The 24,492-nt window shown below is 52.2% G+C and overlaps 1 protein-coding gene across 2 annotated transcripts; it reads left to right on the forward strand.

Annotated features, from left to right (window-relative positions):
* The first annotated feature begins 402 nt into the window (after positions 1–402).
* On the forward strand, positions 403–20,820 carry LOC133350528 (solute carrier family 23 member 1-like). Of its 2 annotated transcripts, none has more exons than XM_061564901.1 (15): positions 403–539; positions 1,266–1,343; positions 1,936–2,049; positions 3,660–3,816; positions 4,120–4,209; positions 5,619–5,689; positions 6,153–6,334; positions 7,115–7,235; positions 8,006–8,162; positions 8,866–9,013; positions 10,397–10,502; positions 12,494–12,623; positions 17,845–17,982; positions 18,620–18,715; positions 19,286–20,820. In XM_061564901.1, the coding sequence occupies exons 1-15, from the start codon at positions 468–470 to the stop codon at positions 19,645–19,647; spliced, it is 2,022 nt and encodes a 673-aa protein (XP_061420885.1). In that variant the 5' UTR covers positions 403–467; the 3' UTR covers positions 19,648–20,820. The 2 variants fall into 2 exon arrangements, with proteins under 2 accessions (XP_061420885.1, XP_061420886.1); XM_061564902.1 differs by having other exon boundaries at positions 19,294–19,637.
* The last annotated feature ends 3,672 nt before the right edge of the window (positions 20,821–24,492 follow it).

Here is a 24,492-nt window from a genome sequence, read left to right on the forward strand (position 1 = left end):
TGATCGTGTGATGCGGCTGCAACCAGTTGTCGTATAAACACTAAACACGATGCCTGCATGATGCTCTCCCCTGTGTAAATCATTATACGTCTCACCCCCCCCCCCCCCCCCCACCTGAATAGGAGATGCACACAGATCCCATCCTGCAACTTGCTGGCGTCTCGCATTCACGAAATTCACGACGCAAACGTTTAGTCACCAATTATCGAGTTGCCGGCAAATCGTTCGAGTTACTCATTGCCCGTTTATCAACTCGGCGTGACCCCCCCCCTCCGTTTGCCGCTGATGTTGGACAGATTTGTAAGACGGCGAAGATCGCCGATTAATGAGTGATCGAGTGACGCACGCGAATGAGAGGAGCGGGGCTCAAAGGGCGACGTCAAATCGACGATGGAGGGGGGGGGGGGGTCGCAGATTCCTCTCCGCTCGGGATTTCGAGACAACGACGGGACCTGGAGGGAGAGGCGATGGCATCGACGGATCTGCAAGCGAGCAGCAACGGGATGCCTGACCCGGAGAGAGGGGAAGGAGGGTTGAAGGTAAGGGTCCTTCGCTGTATTTGACATTGCTATCGTCATCATCATCACCATCATTGGCGTTGTCATCAGTGGCCACGATTATCCGCTGCCGGATGAAGGAATGTTTCCAAAGCCGTCGCTATCTCTCACGGTCGCGCGATGCAAAGATTAAATCTCACTTCTGCACGCGAGATTATTTCATCGCTCCATCTCTTCCATGAATGTCGTGTGTGTTGAACTTCCTTCGCGCCGTGCGTGGCCAACCGTGATAATCGGATGTTCTAATTGTGTGGTGAACGTCCTTTCGGAGGGAGTTGGTCAAATTTCGACAAAGCGGGACTTGGTGAGAATCTCCTGAAATGTTAACTACCTCGCCTGGTATGCAGGAGGTCGCGGGTTCGATCTCGACCTTGACGCCTGCTGTAATTTGGAGCTTGTTTGTCTCTCTCCCCGTGGTCGCGTGGATTTTTCTCCGATTCCTCGGGGTTTACCCTCCACATTTAGAATCAACGTCACGCGTTTAGATTCCTTGGCTGAATCAATTTCCACGCGATAAGCCACTTCGTTGAGCTATCATTTGTGGCCTGGTCGCTCCTGAAAAAGCAGTTACATAGCTCAGTGGGTCTTACCTGGTAAGGTTAAAAAAGAAACAGTTTCGTTTTTAGTTTAGGCGGGTAACTACAAGAGAAACGCTGCTGCTGCTACTTGTTGTTTTAATTGCATCGCCAATGTCGGCATGGGTTGCAGGAACACTCGTACGTGAATGGAGGACGGCAAGTGGTGGGAGACCTGGGGCGTCCGTTGGAGTCGCGAGCCGAAGGGGACGTGAGTCTTTGCCCGGCGGTGTTGTTCGTCGTTGTTATTATTATCATCACGTGCCAGGGACGCCCATCACTGCTTTACTCGTGTGTCCAGGAGAGCCACGCCGAGTCGTATGACTCTTTTTTTTTGCAGAAGGGTCCTGTCGCTACACTGGCGTGTTTTTATAAATTAATGAAGAGTCGTGTTTGTTATGCACGCGGGAGGTGGAAACCGGAGCACCCGGAGAAAATCCACGCATTGTGCGAGGGGGCCAACACTCTATCGCCGTACAGATGACACCAGATGGCGATTAGTCCACTAGCTGCACTGCCTTCTCCTGGCGAGTCAGGGTACGGTACCTCCTCAATGCCCACGGGAAGGGGGTTTCACCCCGTTTTGCTGGATTACAGACAGCCACGTGCAACGTAGTGACGTCCAGGAGACGTAATCGAACCGCCAAGCAACTGGATTGCAACTCCAGCGCGATGACCAAACACATCACTGCAGCATCCCTCGTATAAAATGCAAATTCACTATAAATAAATGTGATTTTGATGAATGATGATGATGGTGATGATGATGATGGTGATGATGATGATGGAGGTGTGTCGCTCAGCGACCCTGCAGGGTGTGCGAGACCGCAGGACGCAGCCAACAGAGCAGCTTTGACATGATCTACAAGATTGAGGACGTCCCTCCATGGTACCTGTGTCTCCTACTGGGCTTCCAGGTGAGTGTGTGGCCGGTCTCAGTCCCTCTAGAACACCTGTATTCAACGACGTAAAGCGTGCGGGTTGATTGACAATTCCAACATTCACCCATTCACTTACCCACCCACCCACTTAAAACACTGCAGGTCACATCACCACTCACCCATTCACTCACTCACCCACTCACCACACTGCAGGTGACAACACCACTCACCCATTCACTCACTCACCCACTTACCACACTGCAGGTCACATCACCACTCACCCATTCACTCACTCACCCACCCACTTACCACACTGCAGGTCACATCACCACTCACCCATTCACTCACCCACCCACCCACTCACCACACTGCAGGTCACAACACCACTCACCCATTCACCTACCCACTCACTCACCACACTGCAGGTCACATCACCACTAACCCATTCACTCACCCACCCACCCACTTACCACACTGCAGGTCACATCACCACTCACTCACCCACTCACCCACTTACTCACTTACCACACTGCAGGTCTCAACACCACTCACCCATTCACCTACCCACTCACTCACCACACTGCAGGTCACATCACCACTAACCCATTCACTCACCCACCCACCCACTTACCACACTGCAGGTCACATCACCACTCACTCACCCACTCACCCACTTACTCACTTACCACACTGCAGGTCTCAACACCACTCACCCATTCACCTACCCACTCACTCACCACACTGCAGGTCACATCACCACTAACCCATTCACTCACCCACCCACCCACTTACCACACTGCAGGTCACATCACCACTCACTCACCCACTCACCCACTTACTCACTTACCACACTGCAGGTCTCAACACCACTCACCCATGCACTCACTCACCCACCCACTTACCACACTGCAGGTCACATCACCACTAACCCATTCACTCACCCACCCACCCACTTACCACACTGCAGGTCTCAACACCACTCACCCATGCACTCACTCACCCACCCACTTACCACACTGCAGGTCACATCACCACTAACCCATTCACTCACCCACCCACCCACTTACCACACTGCAGGTCTCAACACCACTCACCCATGCACTCACTCATCCCTGACGGCAGTTGTCTCTGTGCAGCACCGGCCTGCATGTGAGCATCATCCCACGAGTAGGGGGCAATGTCACTGTTGATTTTTTTTCTGATTTGGCAAATGGGCATGATGCAAGCACACATACAACCTGCAAGACAGCGGCATTGAATGCAATCAAACGTCAGCGAAAGTTGATTGGTTAAGTGATGTCATGCTGGAGTCACTTCTTCGGCTGGGGGTATCCAGGGATATCAGTCCCACCCGAATGTGTATTTAGACTGAGGGAATCCGATGAGCTATGCAGCTCTTTTTTCACAGATGTCCAGTAGGAAGGAAACAAAATAGTAAAGGTTTAGCCTTGCAATTCCTTGCTCATCCCATTGCTGGGAGAAGGTGCTCCGCTGTAACGAGTTCAAGAGACCCGATCTAGAGGAAATTCATCCTCCTGTTCCAATGCTGGCCAGAAGACTTGGAAGAGGTGAGGGTCATCCAGCATGACGATGATGACGACGGTCAGGACGACGACGATGACGACGAGCACATCTCTGCACGACAGCACTACCTCACCTGCTTCAGCGGAACCATCGCGGTTCCCTTCCTCCTGGCCGAAGCCATGTGCGTGGGCAAGGACCAGGTGGCCATCAGCCAGCTCATCGGCACCATCTTCACCGTGGTGGGCATCACCACGCTCCTGCAGACCACCTTCGGGTGCAGGTGGGCGGACAAGTTTTTTTTCCAGCCAGCACCTTGAGAAACATCATCCGTTCAGTTCCCGTAAAATTATCGGCGGGGACTAAATTCACCACATCTCGTGGCTGTCATAAAATACATCATTGTCGCCATCATCATCACTGTTACCATCAACATGGCCATCGCATCCGCATGCACCCGGTAATTCATGCAATTTACCACACATGTGCCCGTATGCAGTATTCTAAGAGACAGCTAACCCATGTCTTCTGAAAGTAACCCTCACCCCAACCCCAACTCTAACCCCGACCCCGTGTTGCTCCAAGGACTGCCCTTGTTTCAGGCGAGCGCCTTTGCCTTCCTGGTGCCAGCCCGTGCCATCCTCGCCCTGGACAAGTGGAAGTGTCCGGACGCATGTGGGTTCCACAGGGTGCACGCACGCACCCACGCCCACTCATTCAGTGCTCAGGAAAAATCCCCCGTGGGCCAGGTACAGCTCGCGGCTTCACTTCATACAGCCTGCAGCAGCACGTCTGTATGGACGTTGAACTCCCTCGCACCACACGTAGCCGACCGTGCTAATCGGATGTGCATGTGTGGCCTACCACTCGAAAATGGCTCGCAAACAATATTTACTCATCGATGCAACCATCTAAGGTGCGGTGACGCGGCCCGGCGGTGGCGAGTTCGCCGCACGTTACAGAGCGTCACGGTTCAAATCCAACGGCCGCCACGATTATAACCGCGGATGAATGAACCATGACGATGCTTCACAGCGGCCGTTAAAGATCTCCCCCTGACGTCATTCTACGGCGTCAGGTTTCAAATTTTCCAAATTCGAATATGTAACCGCAAATGAACTCAATTGGGGTTACGCACACAGCAGCAGCAGAAATCATCGCCACCCTACCGGCAGAGTGATGCCCCAGTCCACTCTTGCAAATGAGACTCCCTATCTCTCGTGCATTTTCGCCTGGTTACACAAAATCAACTTGAACTCGGCAGAACTGATTGACCAATGAGCGTGCTTTTCGTTTTCTGAGCGTGCTCCGTGACCCCTCTGCATTGAGGGTCCTGGTTTGGCTCTCAGGGAGGGAGACGGTTCCCCTGAGCGAGAGGAATGACTCCGCTCCTTCCCAACCAAAGTCCAGTCGTGCCGTTTCAGTGAATTTACCGCATTGCAACATAAACGTGCCGCTCATTTCCCCTTGGAACTCGCTCACCGTGCCCTTTAAGTGTTATCTGAAAACATATGGAACACATAAACATTGTCATCCTTGTATTCCTGTTCACTATTAGGGGTTTGGTTTTCCCTTTGGAAGGACGCGCATCGATATTCCTATTTTTTGGGGATCTGGTGGAAGGACGGAAGCCATGGCGAGGGGTGGCAGTATCACCATCACCATTGGTCACGGGGACAGTGACAGGTGCTGTTAGCGAGCTCCTGTTAGGGCGCCATGGTGGCGAGATGTTAATTACCTCGCTTGGTGATGGTTCGATCATAAATCTGACGCCTGCTGCTGTCAATTTGAAGTCCTCTCTCTCTGTGGTGGCCTGGATTTTTATCCGGTCCTCTGGTCCCCCCCCCCCCCCCCCCATAAATTTGCACGCGAGAAAGCCACTTCGTGGAGCGATCATTCGTGGCCAGGTCTCTTCTCAAAAGGAGCGACATAGCTCGTTGGGCCTTACCTGGTGAAATAAAAAAATATATATATACATAGTTTCGTTTCAGTAGTTTAAGGCCGGTAAACCCAACTTAGCCTTGACAATTCACCCGGGTCTCCTGATGGTAGGCGCGCCGTGCATTGCCGTGTGCCGTCCGCAGCGATGATCTACCCCAACGGGACGAACGGCATTCTGGATACGTCAGAGACGTGGCACCCACGCATCAGAGAGGTGACGAGAGGCGCACAACAACAACATCAACAACAACATCAACAACAACAACAACAGTCGCCGTTCGCCATTGAGTGGCGGAGACGTTCGCCACGGCGCCTGTGCCAAGCTAGGTGCACCTCGAGACCACGTGACGTGTCGAAGGCTCGCTGACAGACCTAGGTGTAATGGGTTAACTGAACGAGATGACTGGCAGATGCACGACCTTTTGTCCACACTGCGTCAACCTGCTGTGTTTTAGCCGCCCGGCGCTCCGCTCGTTGTGGTGAGCATCGCTCCTCGACCCTCCGTTGTTATTGGAGGGCGATTCCCACAAACTGCCCAGCCGCGTCCTTCACGAGAGACATATACACACGGGTACAGATATATATGTAACATTAATTCGATCTCTTCTCACCCCCCCCCCCCCATCCACACAACCACCGCCACCACCGCCACCGCCACGGCGATCATCGTCACTCAGATCCAGGGCTCCATCATCGTGTCGTGCCTGGTGGAGGTGTTCATCGGGCTCGCTGGGCTGCCCGGGGCCATGCTGAGCTACATCGGTCCGCTCACCGTCACGCCGACCGTCTCGCTCATCGGCCTCTCCGTCTTCCAAGCGGCGGGGGACCGCGCCGGGCGGCACTGGGGCATCTCGGCCATGTGGGCGCAGTGCACGGGACGATGGGGGTGGTTGGGGAGGGAGTGGTGGATACACAGACCAGGAGGGAGAGAGATTCGTCACGAATTAGACGTACGCCGATGCTCGGCGTACGTCTAATCATGCTCGACCGCCAGAAGCTAGCCATAACCGTAAACACAAGAGCCAAGCAGATCCTACCACAACTCTCACTTTACTAGGCATATCCTTTACCACACAAGCAAGCACGACGACTCGATAGGCAGACCCCACCCGGTAACCATCACTACGCTAGACAACCAGTCCAGACCATACTCCGAGCTGTTACCTTGACCACGCTATCCAGTAACTCTATCCATGGACCCTCTTTCACTGAATTGACGCTGGTAAATATGCATGTTGAACTTCTTTTTTCACGCCATGCGTAGCCCAACCGCGCTAAACGGAGGTGCGCCCATCACTTTCATGTTTCACCCTCGGCCACAGCAGCAGCAGCGGCTTAGCGCACTCGCCGGGACTTAACATGGGCTGTGGCTCCAAGTCACGTGCCACCTACTGGATAAGTCAACCAATATCTGTGTATGTTTCGTCTGTGCTCTCCGATTGCCTTCGTGAGAAGTAGCGGGCGATGACCTTGTCCAAGCCTGGCACAGAATCTGTATTAATACTGGAGGAATCCGATAAGCTATGAAGCTCCTTTTCACAGGTGTCCAGTACCAACACCAGTTTAAACATCGATGTCTGAGATATCTGTCCCCACTCCCCCCCCCTGCCACACCTGTGTGCCGTCGTCCCACCTGCAGGGCCATCGTGCTCATCATCCTCTTCTCGCAGTACCTGCGCAACACCTCCGTGCCCGTGCCCGTGTATCGCCGCGGACAGGGATGCTCCACCAACCGCTTCCAAATCTTCAAGATGTTTCCCGTGAGTTGTGGAGCTGCTGCTACTGCTGCTGGATTACGGGGGATTGGTTGACCATACTTCATCATGCTGGTCAGTGTAAGGGGGGGGGGGGAGTGAGATTCAGGGGCGATTTGGAAATCACTTGCTCGATTTCAGCCGGAACACATCCATCTCGCTATGTTGTGCCTTCATGACAGTGATTTTGTCCTCGTAAGACTATTATAGACAGGCCTACCTTGTAATCAAGTGGTAGTGCCTTACCCCAACAAATCCCACTTCAAGCCAGCCGCACAGTGATGCTTGGTCGCGGCAGGGAATTGAACTCGCGTGGCTTGGCTCATTGCGCAGTGCACTGACCACTGTGCCACCAGTGCTCAACTGGTGGCACGGTGGTTAACTGGTTGTACATAAATCAAATCCATTCCCTCCACAATCACCCTTCCCCACACCCATGTGATTCATTGAATTGCTGCTAGCCAGGGTCATGACTCAAATTAAAATTAGTTTTTATTGTATTCAGAATCGTGGTGAATATATATATGGGACTATTATCAAAGCATGTTTATATGCACGTTTTACCAGAAGCATGCGTGGTTATTGCAGACTTGATGCATTTGCAATAGGTGTCTTATGTGGCGTTTGAACATCTTAACGCCTCCTGGATGATTGCCGGAAAGGGCAAAGTCCAATTCTGTTTGCACCACCAACCGTGGTGAATGCAATCGGCCTCTTGCCGCTGCAGGGAATCGCCACCACGTGTAGAGATGTCCTCCCCCGCGCCCTGTACGTAGATCATTATGGCCATCGTGCTGTCCTGGCTCATCTGCTACGTGCTCACACTCAGCGGAGTCTTCCCGGAGCGGGAAGAGGAGTACGGATTCCACGCACGCACGGACGCGCGCGGAGACATCATGAGCAGGGCGCCCTGGTTCAGGATCGCCTACCCATGTGCGTCCACACACACACACGCAACAAAGACAAAGATCCCCCATATAGCCTCTTAGCAGACTGCTGGGCCTAGTGCTGTGCATGGGAGGATGGTGTGGTAAGCGCGGCACAACCGGCCGCGTTTTGTCTCCCAAGTGCCGACATTTACACACACCACACCAAGTACTCGTTTAAGGCTGAGTCGACCTAGGGAAAGGCCCGGGGGAGGGGGGGTGTGATGTTAGCCGCGAAGGGGGATGGAATGTGGGTCAAAGTAGATTCGTAGAGCCATGCAAAATCTACTGCGCTACCGCTCAACGATTAACCCCCACCTCCCCCAACGCGCACACACACACGCACACACAAACGCACGCACACACGAACACACGCGCACACACGCACACACGCACGCACACACGCACACGCGCACACACACACGCGCACACACACTCACGCACGCGCACACACACGCGCACGCTCACACACACACGCGCACACACATACGCACACACACACACGCACACACGCACGCACATACGCACACACACACGCACACACACACACGCACACACGCGCACACACACGCACACACACACACGCACGCACACACACACACGCACACACACGCACACACGCACACACGCACACACACACGCACACACATACGCACACACACGCACACACGTGCACGGACACACACGCGCATCTCCCGCGGTGCGCGCAGGCCAGTGGGGCTTGCCCGTGGTGACGGTGGCCGGCGTGGTGGGGATGTTCAGTGCGGTGCTGGCGGGCATCATCGAGTCCATCGGCGACTACTACGCGTGCGCGCGTCTCTGCGGGGCTCCGGCCCCACCGGTGCACGCGATCAACAGGTACGGCGAGCACGGGAACCACGTGGGTGGCTCCGCTGCGGAATACTACAGGGTGCTTCAAACAAAAATGTTGAACGCTTCTGAGAAATTTACAACAAAACCACGAAGAAATGTGCCTCCTCCGGGCTCTGGGGACCACTTGGAGAAGATTTCAGGCACGCGTTGACAACGATGGCGAACAAGTGGAGAGACTCTTTGAATTTTTGACGCTATTAACATTACATTTGTTATCAAGTTACAGTGCATTCGTTCTTTTTTTAATTAAAAACGATAGTCGCATGTAAAAGTGTTAACATTTTTTCGAAGCCCCCTGAAAGAGACGGCTGTCGTGTTGTGGATGCTGTTGTCACGATCCTCCTCTCATCGGAAAACTAAAGTTAATCTATAAAACATATATAAACAAAACAAAATATTTCACCAAGTAAAGCCCACTTAAGCTATGTAGCTGTTTTTCCAAAAGCAACCTGGCCATCAAATGATAGCTCAACCAAGTGGTTTAACGTCAACGGGAAATTGAGAGCTGCAGCCAAATTAAAATCCTCTAAACGCGTGGTGATGTTGATTCTAAACGTGGAGAGAAAAACCGGAAAACTCCGAGAAAAGTCCACGTGATCACGGGGAGAGGCGTTTGGGTCGGGGTATGGAACCCACTGCCTCCTGCAAACCAGGCGAGGTCGTTGACATTTCACCACCATTATGTTGGTCGTGCCCTTGTCTAACCCCCCCCCCCCCCCGTATTATGGATGATATTGGTCGCGAAAGCCTACGTGTTAAATCCTCCTGTACTTGGAGTACTGAAGGTACTCTTCTTTTTCATGTAGTAATGATATTCCAAGATGATACGTATTCTGATGTTTTTGTTATATTCGTTAGGATTTAATGGATATTCTGGAGTAGATGAACCCCGGCAGTCTGGTCTCTCTGCAGTTGTTTCTCCCACCCCTTGGGCGTTGATATCCATCAAATGTCTCCCAACTTCTTCGTCCACAGTTTCAACTCCATTCAATGCTCATTTGTTACGCGCATAATCCCATGTTGCCAGTTACCCAGCTAGTTTTGGTGGCGACGGTCTGAAGCCACTAACAATCGGGTTTACGATTGGGATGGAGAGAAGCCCAGACAGCAGTCAGCCAGGAAGTTTCATACACACATTATTTTAAATAAGATATTAATACTATTTTAAAACAATCTCTCTTCCCAGTTTTGTGCTCTCAGCATCATGGCATGGAATCCAGATTGATTTCAGAAGCCACGCGTGGCATCTGCCGCCACTCCCAGGCAATGTGGTGCACACCACACGGCACCTAGCCTGGCACAACGGCTTGTCGTGTCATGCTGCTGTGAGTGGACATCTGACAAAGCGACGTGTGTGTGTGTGGGCAGAGGGATCTTCATGGAAGGATTGTCGTGCATCATCGCCGGATTATTCGGTACTGGGAACGGATCCACGTCTTCTAGTCCAAATATCGGCGTCCTGGGAATCACCAAGGTAGGACCAGGGTCCACCATAGACCCTCAACCTGAACTCTAACCCAAAACCCTGAACTCAAGACCACAATACAAGCCCCGACTCACACCATAAACCCTAACCTTGAATCAATCCATAAACTCTAACCGTTAACCTTAACCCTGAACTCAATCTCTGAACTCTAACCCTGAACTATAATCTTCAACCATAACGCTGAACTCAAAACACTCAGCTTAAATCCTAACTCTCAATCCTAATCCTAAACTCTACCTCTAACCCCTAAGCGTAGCCAACCCCAAGCTCTTACCCTAATCCCACTCAGCCTCACTTAATCCTAACCCAAGCCTCTAACTCGAGCCCTAACTCTATACCCGAGCCTCCCTCCCAGCTCCGAACATCAACTCCGATCTTAACTCTGCCCGTCAGAGGGCGTGAGCGGCCCGTGCGTGAATTCACCACATTCAAGAGCGGTCTGGTCCATGCGACATTGCAAAACTAGGAGGTCATTTGAGGAGGTTGGCCCGGACAAAAAAACACTTTATAATAGTTCTAGATTTGAAGCTTTCGTGACTGCAATGATTCATATTCTTAGGTTTTTTCGGTAAAGTCACATAGGTAAAAACATTAAAAAGTAAAATAAAATAAAAATCACGACGTTTCGGAGGCAACACAAGCTTCCGTCTTCAGGTGGTACCGTCACAGCCACGACAGCTGTATCAAGCCCAGAGTTTTCAACGTCAAGAAATTGAAAAAAAAGTATTTGGTGGTGCTGCTGCTGCGTTGGCAGTGGTGCACAAGCACAGTTAACAATGCAAACACACATTCGTCGATAACACTGTGGCCTTTAAAGATATAACAGATGGCGTTTCAGACGATAGATTTTCACGCGCTATGGAGAAGGGCCATTGCCAGAAACGTTTCCTAGTCTATGCGTTTCCTTTGAAGGCAGCAGCGTTATTGGCGAACGTGTTGAGTTTTCCCCCCTCAATAATGTAGACGTTTGTTCAGAGTAGGCAGATTTAAGTGGAGGAAAAAAGAGTGAATGTTTCGTGAATGTTTCGTGAATGTGTTGTCTTCATTGTGCAGCTGTCCGTGGGGAGACGACGCAATGAAACAAAGACCGTGTGCAATCAAACGCGGACTGCAAAGTGTTCAAACGAAGTCCATCGTAGTCGGTCGTGGTCAATCCACTGCTGGATTAAGATCTTCCCCAAGCCACCACCACCTTTGATGACCTTACAATGAAATGATTAAATGGAGCTGGCATGGGTTATTATATATATAAACAATTCTAAGTGAGTTATCAAGTATTCCCAGGTCACATCTCATGCGTTCACGCAGTTCATTTAAACATCCGATAAATTGCCTTGACTGCTGGGCATCACTTAAAAAGTACACTCATTTGTCACATTCGCTCAGTGGGGGGGGGGGGGGGGGGATACAAACGAGGGGTGGAACATGTCAGCATGAATATCGTTTTGTGAAAGCCAACTTATTTCAACGTTCTTCAAAGCCTGGCCTCGTGTGCACATCATCACAAACAGTCAGGCGACAATGCGCGTGGTGCTTGCTCCCCCCCCCCCCCCCCCCCCTCTAAGGATCGGTCTGAGACAGCTAGACTCGAACATTCCAACGAGACGGGAATCTTCCGCTAGCATTTTTGGGACGTGGTTCATGCGGAGGATGCTGAGAATGTAACGGCAGAATAGGGCGAATGACCTGAAAGTTCAGAATATAACAGCCTGACAATACACAAATGGGATAAAAAGAAACCCATCATCATTGTGCTGCTGTCAAACCCCCAACGGTTGCAAATGTGTGTCGGCCCTCTGATGATGTTTAATCGGGGAAAAGTGCCTCCGCCCCTCCTCCCCCTCCCCTCTAAAAATGAGTGAAGAACCACGACCCCTTCACGGTACTCCAACTGTGCCCGTGGCCACGAGAAAGCGAACGGAGCGGACGGCGTTGTCTCACTCCGCGCTGCTCCGCTGTGGCCGCGTCGGTGTCCGCAGGTGGGAAGCCGGCGCGTCGTTCAGTACGGGGCGGGCATCATGCTGCTGCTGGGCACCGTGGGAAAATTCACGGCGCTCTTCGCCTCGCTGCCCGACCCCATCCTCGGCGCGCTCTTCTGCACCCTCTTTGGTAAGGGGCGAGCGGCTCGGGGAGGGGGGGGGGGGGGGGGTTCATGATGGCAGCGTCTGAGACGCTGAGCCGGTGTCGTTGAGAGTCCGAGGTTCGAATTCGCATTCCCGCATTCTCTGCAGCAGAGATGTGCGTCACGTGGCAGCCACACGCTGACACTTGTTCAAGCTCAAGAGCTGGAATTTGTTTGCCCAATTCAGCCAAACAGTGAATTCGTTCTAACAGGTTAGTCTGGGTCCATTCATCGTTCACTGGGCTGACACCAACAACTCACGACACTTGAGAGCTCGGTTTAACCAATGGCAGCAGAAACCAAGATTTAAAACCCTCAGCGGGTGCCGGCTCAGACTCTCTGACCCCTGAGAACACTCGAGGCATCTCGAGTCGGCCCCTGAACCCTCAATGTTTATCAATGACTCAGATAAGAACACGGTTCTGCTTTTTGTTCAGCGTAGACCAGACGCATTCATTCTCACGTGGCAATCACACCAGTGCACCACCACCACCAACATGTTGACCCGGTGCACGGTCGGTTGCGCAAGGCTTGGGTTGACTTGGCTCCCGTCCTTAATTGACCGGGCCGCCTGGACACATTGTCCGCACTCGGGGCATCATCGCCTCGTTTGATCTCGCGTGCAACGACCGAGAATTGTTGCAAAGAAGCATGGCGAGGTGTCCGCTGGTAATGGCACGAAAACACAACTGTAAACTACGCTTTATTTCACCAGGTAAGCCCCACCGAGCTATAGCGCTCTTTTTCAGAAGTGACCTGGCCACAAATGATAGCTCAACGAAGTGGCTTGTCATGTCCAGAGGGTTTGCGAGTTACAACAACAAGCTCAGGTCATCAGGCCCGTAGCGCATTGAACTAACAACTCGTTGACCTCCCACCCCAATTACACACACCTTGCACCAACACCAATTACACACACCTCGCACCGACACCAATTACAAAAACAACAACCGCCATTCGCCACTAAGTGTCGGTGACGTCACCACGACGCTTGTGTCAGGCCATGTGCACCTCGAGGCCACGTGAAGTGTCGAACGCCCGCTGGCAGGAGGTCACGGGGCTGGCCCAGGTGCCACGGGTCGACTAACTGAGATGACCGAGATGACTGGCTGATGCACCACCTGTGCCCCTTACTGTGACAACTTGCTGTGCTTTAGCCACCCGGCACTCCGCACGTTGTTGTGAGCGTCGCTCCTCCGCCCTCTGTTGTTGTTGGAGGGCGACTGCCTCCAACTGCCCTGTAGCGTCCTTCACGAGCCTCCTCCACAGAGGCCGATCTTGACACCGCTGGTACCAGTCATCGGCAAGTCCACTCAGCTCCACATCCTCCTGTACCACGTCACTCCATCTCTTCTCTAGCCCGTGCCGCGCCCGTTTAGCGCCCTCGATCCGGCCGAACAAAAGCTGTTTGGGCATGCGGGCTACATGGCCCAGCCAACGCAGCCTTGCCTGCCGGAGGTGCTCACCGATGGGACTTTGTCCAGATTTTTCGAGGATTTGTGAGCTCCTCACACTATCCAGCCTGGTTAAACCTAGGATTGATCGTAGGCAGGCCAGCCAAAATGTTTCTAACCGGCGAAGATGTTCCATTAGGGGGGTCCACGTTTCGCAAGCGTAGAGAAGGGAGGGAATGACTGTGGCCGAGAAGACACGAAGCTTCGTGCGGAGTGACAGACCAGGTAGCTTCCACACAGCGTTTCGCAACCGACGAAAAGATAATGCCCCTCGACTGATTCGGAGTGAGACCTCTGCTGTTAGACCGGAGCCGGTCATAAGCACACTGCCCAGGTTTGGAAAATTCTCCAATCTCTCCACAACTGCCCCATCACCGATTAGTGGTGGAGTGCCCGATGGTACAAAAATACCCAGGCAGGTGCTTCGTTTTGGTGGAGCTGATGGTAAGGCCCCACCTCCTAGTGGCATACTCCAGTTTCAGCAGCAGCGCCTCCAACTCCTCCTCTGAGTGAGCTGCAATTACCAGGTCGTCGGCATACATAACGTGGTTGACCAATAGGGAGCCATTCCCTGACAGCACCCTGGCATCGATCAGCCTCCCATTGTATCTGTACCAGATGGACACCAATTACACACACCTTAACACCAACACACGACCCACAGTCCATCATCACCATCATCATCGTCGTCGTCCATGACCTCATCCTCAGTGATGACTTTAGCGGCGGGGCACCTGCGTGACTGGCGCGCGCCTGCGGCTTTTGTTGAGAGCCGGGCGCGTCGTGGGAGAACCGCACGTCCGCGTCTCCCTCCTGGATCCCTACGAGAAAAGGGGAGCCCCATCCCCCATCCCCGCTGCCCCCCCCCCCCTTTCCTCTCCGTGTACCTGCGCAGGTGTGGAGATTTACACACGCATATCAGGGGTCACCTGCTTGACCCCTTGCCATGGCATCCTCGCTGATCCACCACGGCACAACGATTACCTTTACACAATGCGCGTGTGAGTAGTGTGGGGGGAGGGTGGGAAAGTCATGGGAAGCGGTAGTGTCGTGGTTAGCGCACCGCACGACGAACCAGGAGACCCGAGTTTGATGCCCGCCCGTGGCCAGCGTCAGTGGCGAATATCTGAACAGTGCCTGGACCTCCCCTAGGTCGACCCAACCTCAAATCAATACCTTGCACAGTGCGTAAAACATCAGCACTGGCGAAATGACGGCGGCCGGACGTGGTGCCGGCCGCTCACCGCCTCGTGCGCCCCAAGCGGCCTTCGTAGGTGCTCACCAACAGCACGTGCCCCATCATCGGAGTCATAGCCTTATCACCATTCTCTCACCATCAACCATCAACGCCGTTTTCATCACCACAATCATCATCGGTATTATGATCGCGCCAAGTGGACACATTCGGCCGATCACCAGTAACTCCTACAGCGGGAGAAACACGCAGGGCAGGCGGCCTGTGAGGCTGCCTTGTTTCACAACAACAAACCCCCACCACCACTCATCACGTTAAAGCATACATTCAGCAGCGAATGTTCAAAGGCGAAAACACGCGAAAAAACCACTCGCTCGTGCGCTGCATAGGTCTGCGCTAACTCAGATTCGGTGATGTATTGGTTGCACTTGTGGCTTGGAGGGGGGGGGGGGATTTTGTCGGGGCTGTGATGCCACTTGGCTGGATTTGTTTGAGTGAGCACGGAAACTGGCCCTTGGGGCCCTTAAGAGGTGACTGAGTGACCCAAAGCAGCCCCAACGCTGGGCGCGCAGCACGGGCTCTATAGGAATGCGTGGAGGGCAACAGAGAGGCCATTGTGAAGTTGTGCCATGTGTATACGGGCCTCAACACGTTGCGTGCTCTCCGTCGTGTGTATATGTGTGTACGCAGCCGTGTGTGGGTGCAATGTGTGTTGTTGATGGGGAGCGGTGGCGTAGTGGTTAGCGCACTGCGCTACGAACCCGGTGACCCGATTCACATTCCCTCTCATGGGCCAACATCGGTGACGAATATCTGAACCGGACCTGGCCGACCCTAGGTCGACTCAGCCTTAAATGAGTACCCGGTACGCTGTGTAAATATCAGCACTGGGGAGACAAAAGCGGTCGGGCGTCGTTCTGGCCAACCAACCCGTGTGCCGAGCCAGCTTTCACAGGTGCTACTCGCTAACAGCACTTGCCCCAACACTCTGTTAAGCCTACACGGGTCATCTTCATCTATGTGTATATGTGGGGAGCAGTAGTGCAGTGGTGGTGGACTTAGCCGTGGGGTTGGTGGTGGTGGACTTAGTTGTGGGGTTGGTGGTGGTGGACTTCGCCGTTGGGTTGGTGGTGGTGGACTTAGCCGTGGTGGTGGTGATGGACTTAGTTGTGGGGTTGGTGGTGGTGGACTTAGCCGTGGTGGTGGTGGTGGTGATGGACTTAGTTGTGGGCTTGGTGGTGGTGGACTTAGCCGTGGGGTTAGTGGTGGTGGACTTCGCCGTGGTGGTGGTGGATTTAGCCGTGGGGTTGGTGGTGGTGGACTTAGCCGTGGTGGTGGACATAGCCGTGGTGGTGGACTCAGCCGTGGGGTTGCTTTGTTGCGTGCTCACCGCGGCGCCCGGTAGAAGCGGCGAGCGAATTCCCCCCCCCGCCGCGCTCGCACGGCGAGAGAGGCAGAGGCCATCCATCATGCGAGTGACATTTCTCACGGCACGCAATACCCGGGACGTGTTTTGAGGATGGCCGTGGAACTTGACAGTTTGTTTCCATTAATTGCGTCCGCGCTCGTTTTGTTCTTCGTTCTTTATTTTTTTTTATTTGAAACATTTCAGCTGCTGGCACAACCGCAGGCGTTCCATTCATTGGGACAAAGACGCACGCGCACCCGTGCCCCGGCTCCTGCGTTTGACACCCGCGCATTGATGTTTTGCTGATTTGACATCCAAACCTGGCCAGGCACGCAGTCTCTCGAAATGCGCCCCCGCTCCCCAGCCACCGCCTTCATGTCGTCACCCCCAGATCCCTCTGAGACTCCAGGGTTCCAAATCACCCGAAAGTTGTGGTTATCATTTTTATTATTAAAGTGAGTGTAAATCGCTTTAATACAACGGAGCTGATAGGTCAAATAAAAATGGACACGTTCGTCAAAACAAAAACAAAACGCATCCCCATGTGCAGGATATCAATTCTATCCCTGCGCGTGGTAATATGTTTCAGGAGCAAAGTGGCAATGTCGCGGTGTGATAGCCATGACGAGAGAGCTTCACGAGAGAGCTGTATGTATGTTGAACTTCTTTCGCACCGTACGTACTGTAGCTAACCGTGCTCATCGGAGGTGCGGGGAGTTCGTGCACTTATGCTCGTCCTCCTCCATTAAAATGAGCGCAGACGACGGGGCAGTGGTTTACTACGAGGTCGATAGTTTTGGTTTAATGGCCACGAGCACACGACTGCGGGCTTGTCGTTCGGGGACACAAAAGTTTGCGCCCTTCATCTTTAGCAAAATAAACTAATTTAGGATATAGCGAACGAATTTCAATTCGCTCTGAGGCGTACAGGCCAACCAGAAAACGGGCTTGACGACGACGTAAGAGATTGGTGCCAGAAAGATGTGGCCAACTGCTTGCGAACATTGGCACAAGACAGCGCAAAGTGGAGATAAATAACGAAATGTGCAATGGACACCTTCGGATGATTCTGCCCCATGCACTATCGTAATGACATTGGTGATAAAGTCACACACCTCACGTGACCCCGTGACCCCGTGACCCCCCCCCAGGCATGATCACGGCCGTGGGGCTGTCCAACCTGCAGTTCGTGGACATGAACTCCTCGCGCAACCTCTTCGTGCTGGGCTTCTCCATGTTCTTCGGGCTCACGCTGCCCAGCTACGTGGAGCAGCACCCGGTGCAGAGCGGTGAGTCCACATCCCAGCCGTGACGCACGCTCGCCCACAAAGACAAAGATTCCCCATAAAGCCTTAACAGACTGTTGGGGCAAGTGCTGTTAGCGGGTAGCACCTGTGAATGTTGGCACGGCACACGAGGGGGGGGGGGGGTGGGTGGCCAACTCCACTCCCGACCGCACTTTGTCTCCCCAGTGGCGATATATACACACCACACTAGGTACTCGTTTGGGCATGAGTCGACCTCGGGGAGGCCCAGGGCCGCTTCAGATAATCGTCAATGGTATTGGCCGTGAGCAGGTGTGTGTTGCTTGCGCCAACAGTGTGTTAAGGCTTTACGGGGGATCTTTGTCGTTGTGTGCGTGCGTGGCCAGATGTTGTTGGACACGTGCGGCATCCGGTGGCATTTAACTATGAGACCGCGCCTCACCGATGAGCCTCAGTGAAATTGAAACCAAGCCGAGGACCACCTTCCTTTAAACACGCTACGGTTACACTGAAGTCATGACCCATTCGTCCGAACCTGGCCACCCACCCACCTGCTCGAGACGGCGAGAACACGCGTGCAGCAAAGACGAACGCCGATGTTTACCTATGTGGGGCCCCTACCCCCTACCCCCTACCCCCTACCCCCGCCCCACCCGCACAGGTGTGGTGGAGCTGGACCAGGTGCTCACGGTGCTACTCACCACGGAGATGTTCGTGGGCGGCTGCGTCGCATTCGTTCTGGACAACACGATCCCAGGTGCGCGGTCAGGTGTGTTGGATGCACGCGCGCGTGCATTCTCCGTGGCGTGCGTCTATCCGTGTGCGTATACGACGGCAAAGGTCAACGATCCCCTGTCTAGCATTCACTCATTTGTTGTGTGAATATACAAACGAATGAAATAATACGTGAACAAAAGTAATCAATGAATGAACAACGTGTGCGTGTTTATTGAACTCATATCGCACCGTAAATAGCACACCGTGCTAATTGGAGGTGCGGGGAAGGACAACAAACGAAACATAAAACGCAGTTCTAGAGAAATGAGTTCTCAATCTAGATGATTTAACGGGGCATATCTCCAGTGGTTTCCTAATATCAGACGGAAGAGCGTTCCAGACGGCCATAGAAGTGCATCTGAAAGCGCGCGACGCGGTGACCGTCTTCGTTCAAAGGCCAGCCAAAAGCCACCACTGCAGCTGCGAGGATGACGGGAGATCACGTGACGGTTTATGCTTCTCCTTGCGACCGAGCGAGCAAGCAAACGAACACGACGAATGGGACGGTAACCTCGGAAATGAATGAATCTCTCCTGCCGCCCCTCCCAAGGCACGCAGGAGGAGCGTGGCCTGCTGCAGTGGAAGGCCGGGGCTCACGCGGCGAGCGGCTCCAGCGCGGAGATCAACGCCTACGACTTCCCCGTGGGCATGGCCGCGGTGCGCCGCGTGCGCGCGCTGCGCTACCTCCCCGTGTGTCCCACCTTTGTGGGCTTCTCCGCGATGTGCGCATCGCGAGCCCGGACCGGCGCCACGGACGACGCTACGGACCACGCTCAGCCTGAGATGCAGCAGCAGCAGCAGCAGCCCCAGCAGCCGCAGCAACAGCAGCAGACAGCCAGATCCTCAGCGCAGGGCTCTTTCGCGTTGTCTCGCGCCGCTGTGAGATCTTCTCTCGCCAGCACAAAGGTGTAACGAGGGGCAGCGGGTAGCCTCATGCGATGAAGACATGGATGAGTAACTTAACGAATGAACAGGCATACGAGGATCCGGTGCATTACCAACGAAAAATATTAAAATAATGATGTGACACTTTCGATCCAGCAGTCTGAGTGAATTACACTGGTCAACACACCTTTTTTGGCATAAGGTATTCCAACGGTTTTAAGGTAATTTTGGGGTGCTGATTCCAAATCTGGCATCAGTTTTTGTCTATCACGTCAGGTTTTTGAGATATTAAATATTGCTTTTTCTATAAAAACTGCAGAATAAAAATATTTCATAAATGTGGATATCTACATAAAATGATATTATAAACACACTATCCTAAAAATACAGCACCATATTTGAACACTAAAGCAGTCACTGACTCGCAACAACTTGCAATCATAAGTGACAGAGTTAATTTCTGGTAAAATCAATGAAAATGGGGTATGCCGATAGCATAAAAATGATGTGATAGAGCAAATCTGAGATCAGATTTGGAATCAGCACCCTGAAGTTAGCCTAGAACAGCTACAAAAGTCCAGGCCAGAAAAAAGTGTTTTTTTTTGTTGACCAGTGTAATTTCCAGCAGCAGTTGAGGAGTATTCGATGAAAAATTGACAAGTCACTCAGGGCTCAGTGTCCAGTGAGCAGCAGACCGTTGATGAAAGTTTGCAGATTAAGTGATTGAAAAAGGGGAATGATTCAGTTCATTGTGCGGTCCTCTATGGGGAGATGATGCGGTAAAAGGCTGTCTAAAGCAATGATGCGAGCATTGCTTGTCTTCGAATATATAATATATACAATTGGGTGATGCTGCATTACCAGTGGTGCAACAATTGGATTCACACGGGGCTATTTGCGCTCATGGTGCGATTTTGCCTCTCATGCTCTCACAATCACCTGGCAATATTAATTTTAGCAATAATACAATTTGTGTAATTTAGAAGTTGTTGCGAAAGTATAAAGTTGCTGCGTATTGAATGCCTAAGACCGGACTGTTTGCTTGGCAGGACCGGAGGATGCGTTAAATTCTGTTTCGAAATTGGAAACAGCAGTAGGGTGTAACGTTTCACTTGTCTTTGTGTGCCCATCGATACGGTAGTATTATTATTGTTGTGTGTGTGTGTCTATAATATGTCACGAATAAACATTATACCTCGAGCCATTTGTAATGTAATTACAAAGCTTACAGAATTCGAGTAGATAAGTGACTTATAATGTTCAGCATGCCCTCCTTATACTGGTAGGAACCACCTGGTTCCACCAGCCCACAGGGGGTTATTGTGTCTGTCCGTCGTGCATCCAAAAATGGGAGGGGTCGGGCTGGGTGGAGAGGGGAGGGTGGGGAGGGGCTGGGTGGGGAGGGTGGGGTGGGGCTGGGTGGGGAGGGGAGGGTGGAGAGGGGCTGAGTGGGGAGGGAGGGGCTGGGTGGGGCTGGGTGGGGAGGGTGAGGGGTGGGCTGGGTGGGGCTGGGTGGGGAGGGTGGGGTTTGGGAGGGGTGGGGCTGGGTGGGGAGGGGCTGGTCACCCCGTGGTGCCCTTATAAAACTCAACGTTTAACCTTCTCACGCCGGCTTGTGCCCGCCCTCACAGTCGGCCATATTTGCAGAATACACCACGCCGCCGTTGACCCTTGGCCATTGAACGAGCAACCCGACGTTCCTACCAGCTCCCTCCGCAGGCAGGAATGTGTTTTGGTTGTTCAGCAAACCGAAGGAGGAGGATGAAAGTTGAAAATCGAGCACACTTTTCACGACGTTTGACTCGACGATTCACTGGAGATCACATCGAGCGTCACCGGGCGTTGACACGACAGCAGCTTCTGTGAACAGCGGACGATGCCGGATGTAATCTCCAGCGAAACGGCGAGTTTAAAATTGTCAAAATTCTTGCTTGCTTTTGAACAATCCTACGAGTTCCTCCAAAACAAATCAATTGGTGCATTTGCACGTGACGTGGCATCTTGATTTTATTGGCTCTGCTGGCTGGTGGAGGGTTTATCGATGAACATTGGCATTAATACCTACACGATCCAACACAAAAGTAGTTAATTATGAAAATATAATTGACGTTTGTTGGCATTATTACGTGTATTATGCAATTCACAGCCCTTTGCCAAATGGGGTCTGGGATTGTTTTGACCATACTTCACCATTGTGGGTTGTTGAGGGGTGCAGGGGAGAGGTGGCTACGTACAGTGCGAAAGAAGTTCAACAAACATACATAACGCACCACACCACCACTCACTCGCCTTCACAAAATAAGATGGCGTCACAAGGGGCGAGATGTGTGACGTCGCGATGACGTCACATTGGAAGTCGAGCACGGGAATGTGGTGTGACGTCATCACCTCAGCACTTTTCCTTTCATCGCCGTCTTTCGAGCAACCCTTTGGTCACGTTGCCTGATTTTCAATAGGGTGGAGTCACTAAAACTACGCACGTTATTTATATCGGCTAATCTTCACGAGAATTGCCGTGACCCCTATGTTCAGGACAGACCAAAAAAAAAGACGCGGAGGGACAGAGGTGACGCGGCTCCTTGCCATTCAACCCGAGTTGAAACGCATTACAACAACAAAAAACAACACGGCGTGGCTTATCACCGGAGCCTGAAAACACAATTGTTAATCTCTTCAGCAAAGAGTTCAGCACAGGCTGTGGCGATGGCATGCCAGTGGCATTGTCCTCTTCGCATGAGACTCGGTGGACAAATTTGGCCCCATCCGGTCCACGCGAGCGACAGAAGCGAGGATTGTGAGCCCTGACCCCCCCGGGTGTGCCAGGCAAACACGGGGCCTGGTGCCATAACCCGGATGGCAGGAGCGGTGTTTATTCGCACGCAGAGGACATCAGCAGCTGCTTTTTTGCCAGGCTTGACTCCTAGTGAACCCGGCAAAGATGAGGTGGAGGAGGAGGTGAGATGATGGTGGTTGCTGGCTTTCAAGGGGGGCCCTTGTGGAAACTGCCTTCCCTCTGCGTTGATGTCGAAACTGCAGGCGTAGTATTTCCAACTGTCTCTCAATGTGGCCTTTCGAGCGCCATGGAGTAAAATACTATTTAAATGTATTAAGAGTATACTGCATTGCACGATGGCTGTTTCATCTAAGCGATGCAGATTTCAGAACAAGCCCTATTGTGTATATAGTGCGGTCTCTAACGATTATTCAACCAGTCTCAGTCTGGCTTCTCTCCAAGCTGCAGAGAAGGCAATTGGTCAAACTATCGACTAATTATTGATGAATGTGTTGACTTTTTTGTTCGTTTTTTTTGTTGCAAAATGATGAAAGAAAACTAAATTCCGTCGACTTGGGAGCAGCGTGGGATGGAGGGGTTTGGGTACGGGCTGCGGTGTCTCCGTCGAATCGGTCCTTAGTTGTTGTTGAGTTGTTGTTGAGGAATATTTCACCGACGCCAAACTGCCAACGAGGAGACATTTTTTTCAATTCTGGCTCTTGCAAGAAGAGGCCTGAACCCAGCCAGTACAATGGCGGGGTAGGGATGCATTTCAGATGTCAACATTCATTGGAATTTATAAGGACAAAGTCAAGTGTTTTTAGGATTTCTGGCTCGTATACAAATGAGTATGAAATCCACATCAATGTCTCAACGCTGCTGCTGATGTCACGTGCCACTGCGAGACCATTGCCACAGTGACGTCCAAATTGTCGTATCTTGGCCCGACTTTTAGATTTTTCATTTCATTTCAAAATCGAGAGGACCCTCTTCCTGTCTATGCTGCCCGCCTTCGCCAACCTGTACAGATCAGCGTGGTGAAGTTTAGACAAATATCTTCCACAAGTGGATTGACAAAAGGGCTGTGTGTATGCAAGCTATAGTCAGACCACTTGAGCAGAAAGCTGGCTTGGTGGCGCTGTGAGCATTTGTAGTGAAACGCAAAGACCGTGCTTTATTGATGTCTGTGTGTGTCTTGTGAGCGTGTGTGTTATTTTGCGTGTAGAGCGGTGGCGCAGTGGTTAGCATGCTGTGCTGCGAATCTGGCGACCCGAGTTCCGATTAACCGCTCACGGCCAACACAAGTCATAGCGATTATCTAAATCGGTCGTGGGCCCTCCCCTCGGTCGACTCAGTGTCAAATGAGTACCTGGTGCGGTGTGTAAACTTTGCCACGAGGGATGCAAATGAGTCCGGGCGTGGTACGTGTGTATGTTGATCTTCTTTCTCAACAAAATAGTTTCAAATTCCTGTATTGTTTTCTTGTGATTTATGACATTTTCATAAACCCAGAAAGTGCCAAAGTAAATATCCAGCCCTACAAGACCTGGAAAAACCCAGGGTGTAGCTTCAGAGGGATTAAAGTATTGAATAATGCGCAGCCATTTGTCAAATCCACTGCCACATGAAGGCCTTTCCATGTAGTTTGGTTATGGGGAGTTGTTGAACCATACTTCACCACGCTGGTCACTGTGGATTGGCGTAGGACTGGTTCACATATCCCTCACCACTGACATTAGATGTGGGTTGGAATCGTACTCCGGTCGCTATATTCATAACGCACGTCGCTAACCACCGCGCCACCGCTCTCCCAAAAAAGGCAATACAATTTCGAGCTGAAATACAGGATTGACTTTCCGTCACGAAACGAAACATGAAAAGAAATCGCCTGTTGTATGTATGTTGACCTTCTTTCGCACCGTACGTAACCAACCGTGCTAATCGGAGTTGCGGAGGGAAGGACAACAAATTAAACACAAAAGCAGTTCTAAAGAAATTAGTTTTCAATCGAGGTGATTTAAAAGTGCATAGCTCCAGTGGCTTCCGAATATATTAGAAGGAAGAGCGTTCCAGACGGCCACAGGAAGCTCTTCTGAAAG

This window comes from Lethenteron reissneri, chromosome 34, assembly GCF_015708825.2.
Source record: "Lethenteron reissneri isolate LAM-NWPU_2019-01 chromosome 34, ASM1570882v1, whole genome shotgun sequence".
Lineage (NCBI taxonomy): Eukaryota > Metazoa > Chordata > Hyperoartia > Petromyzontiformes > Petromyzontidae > Lethenteron > Lethenteron reissneri.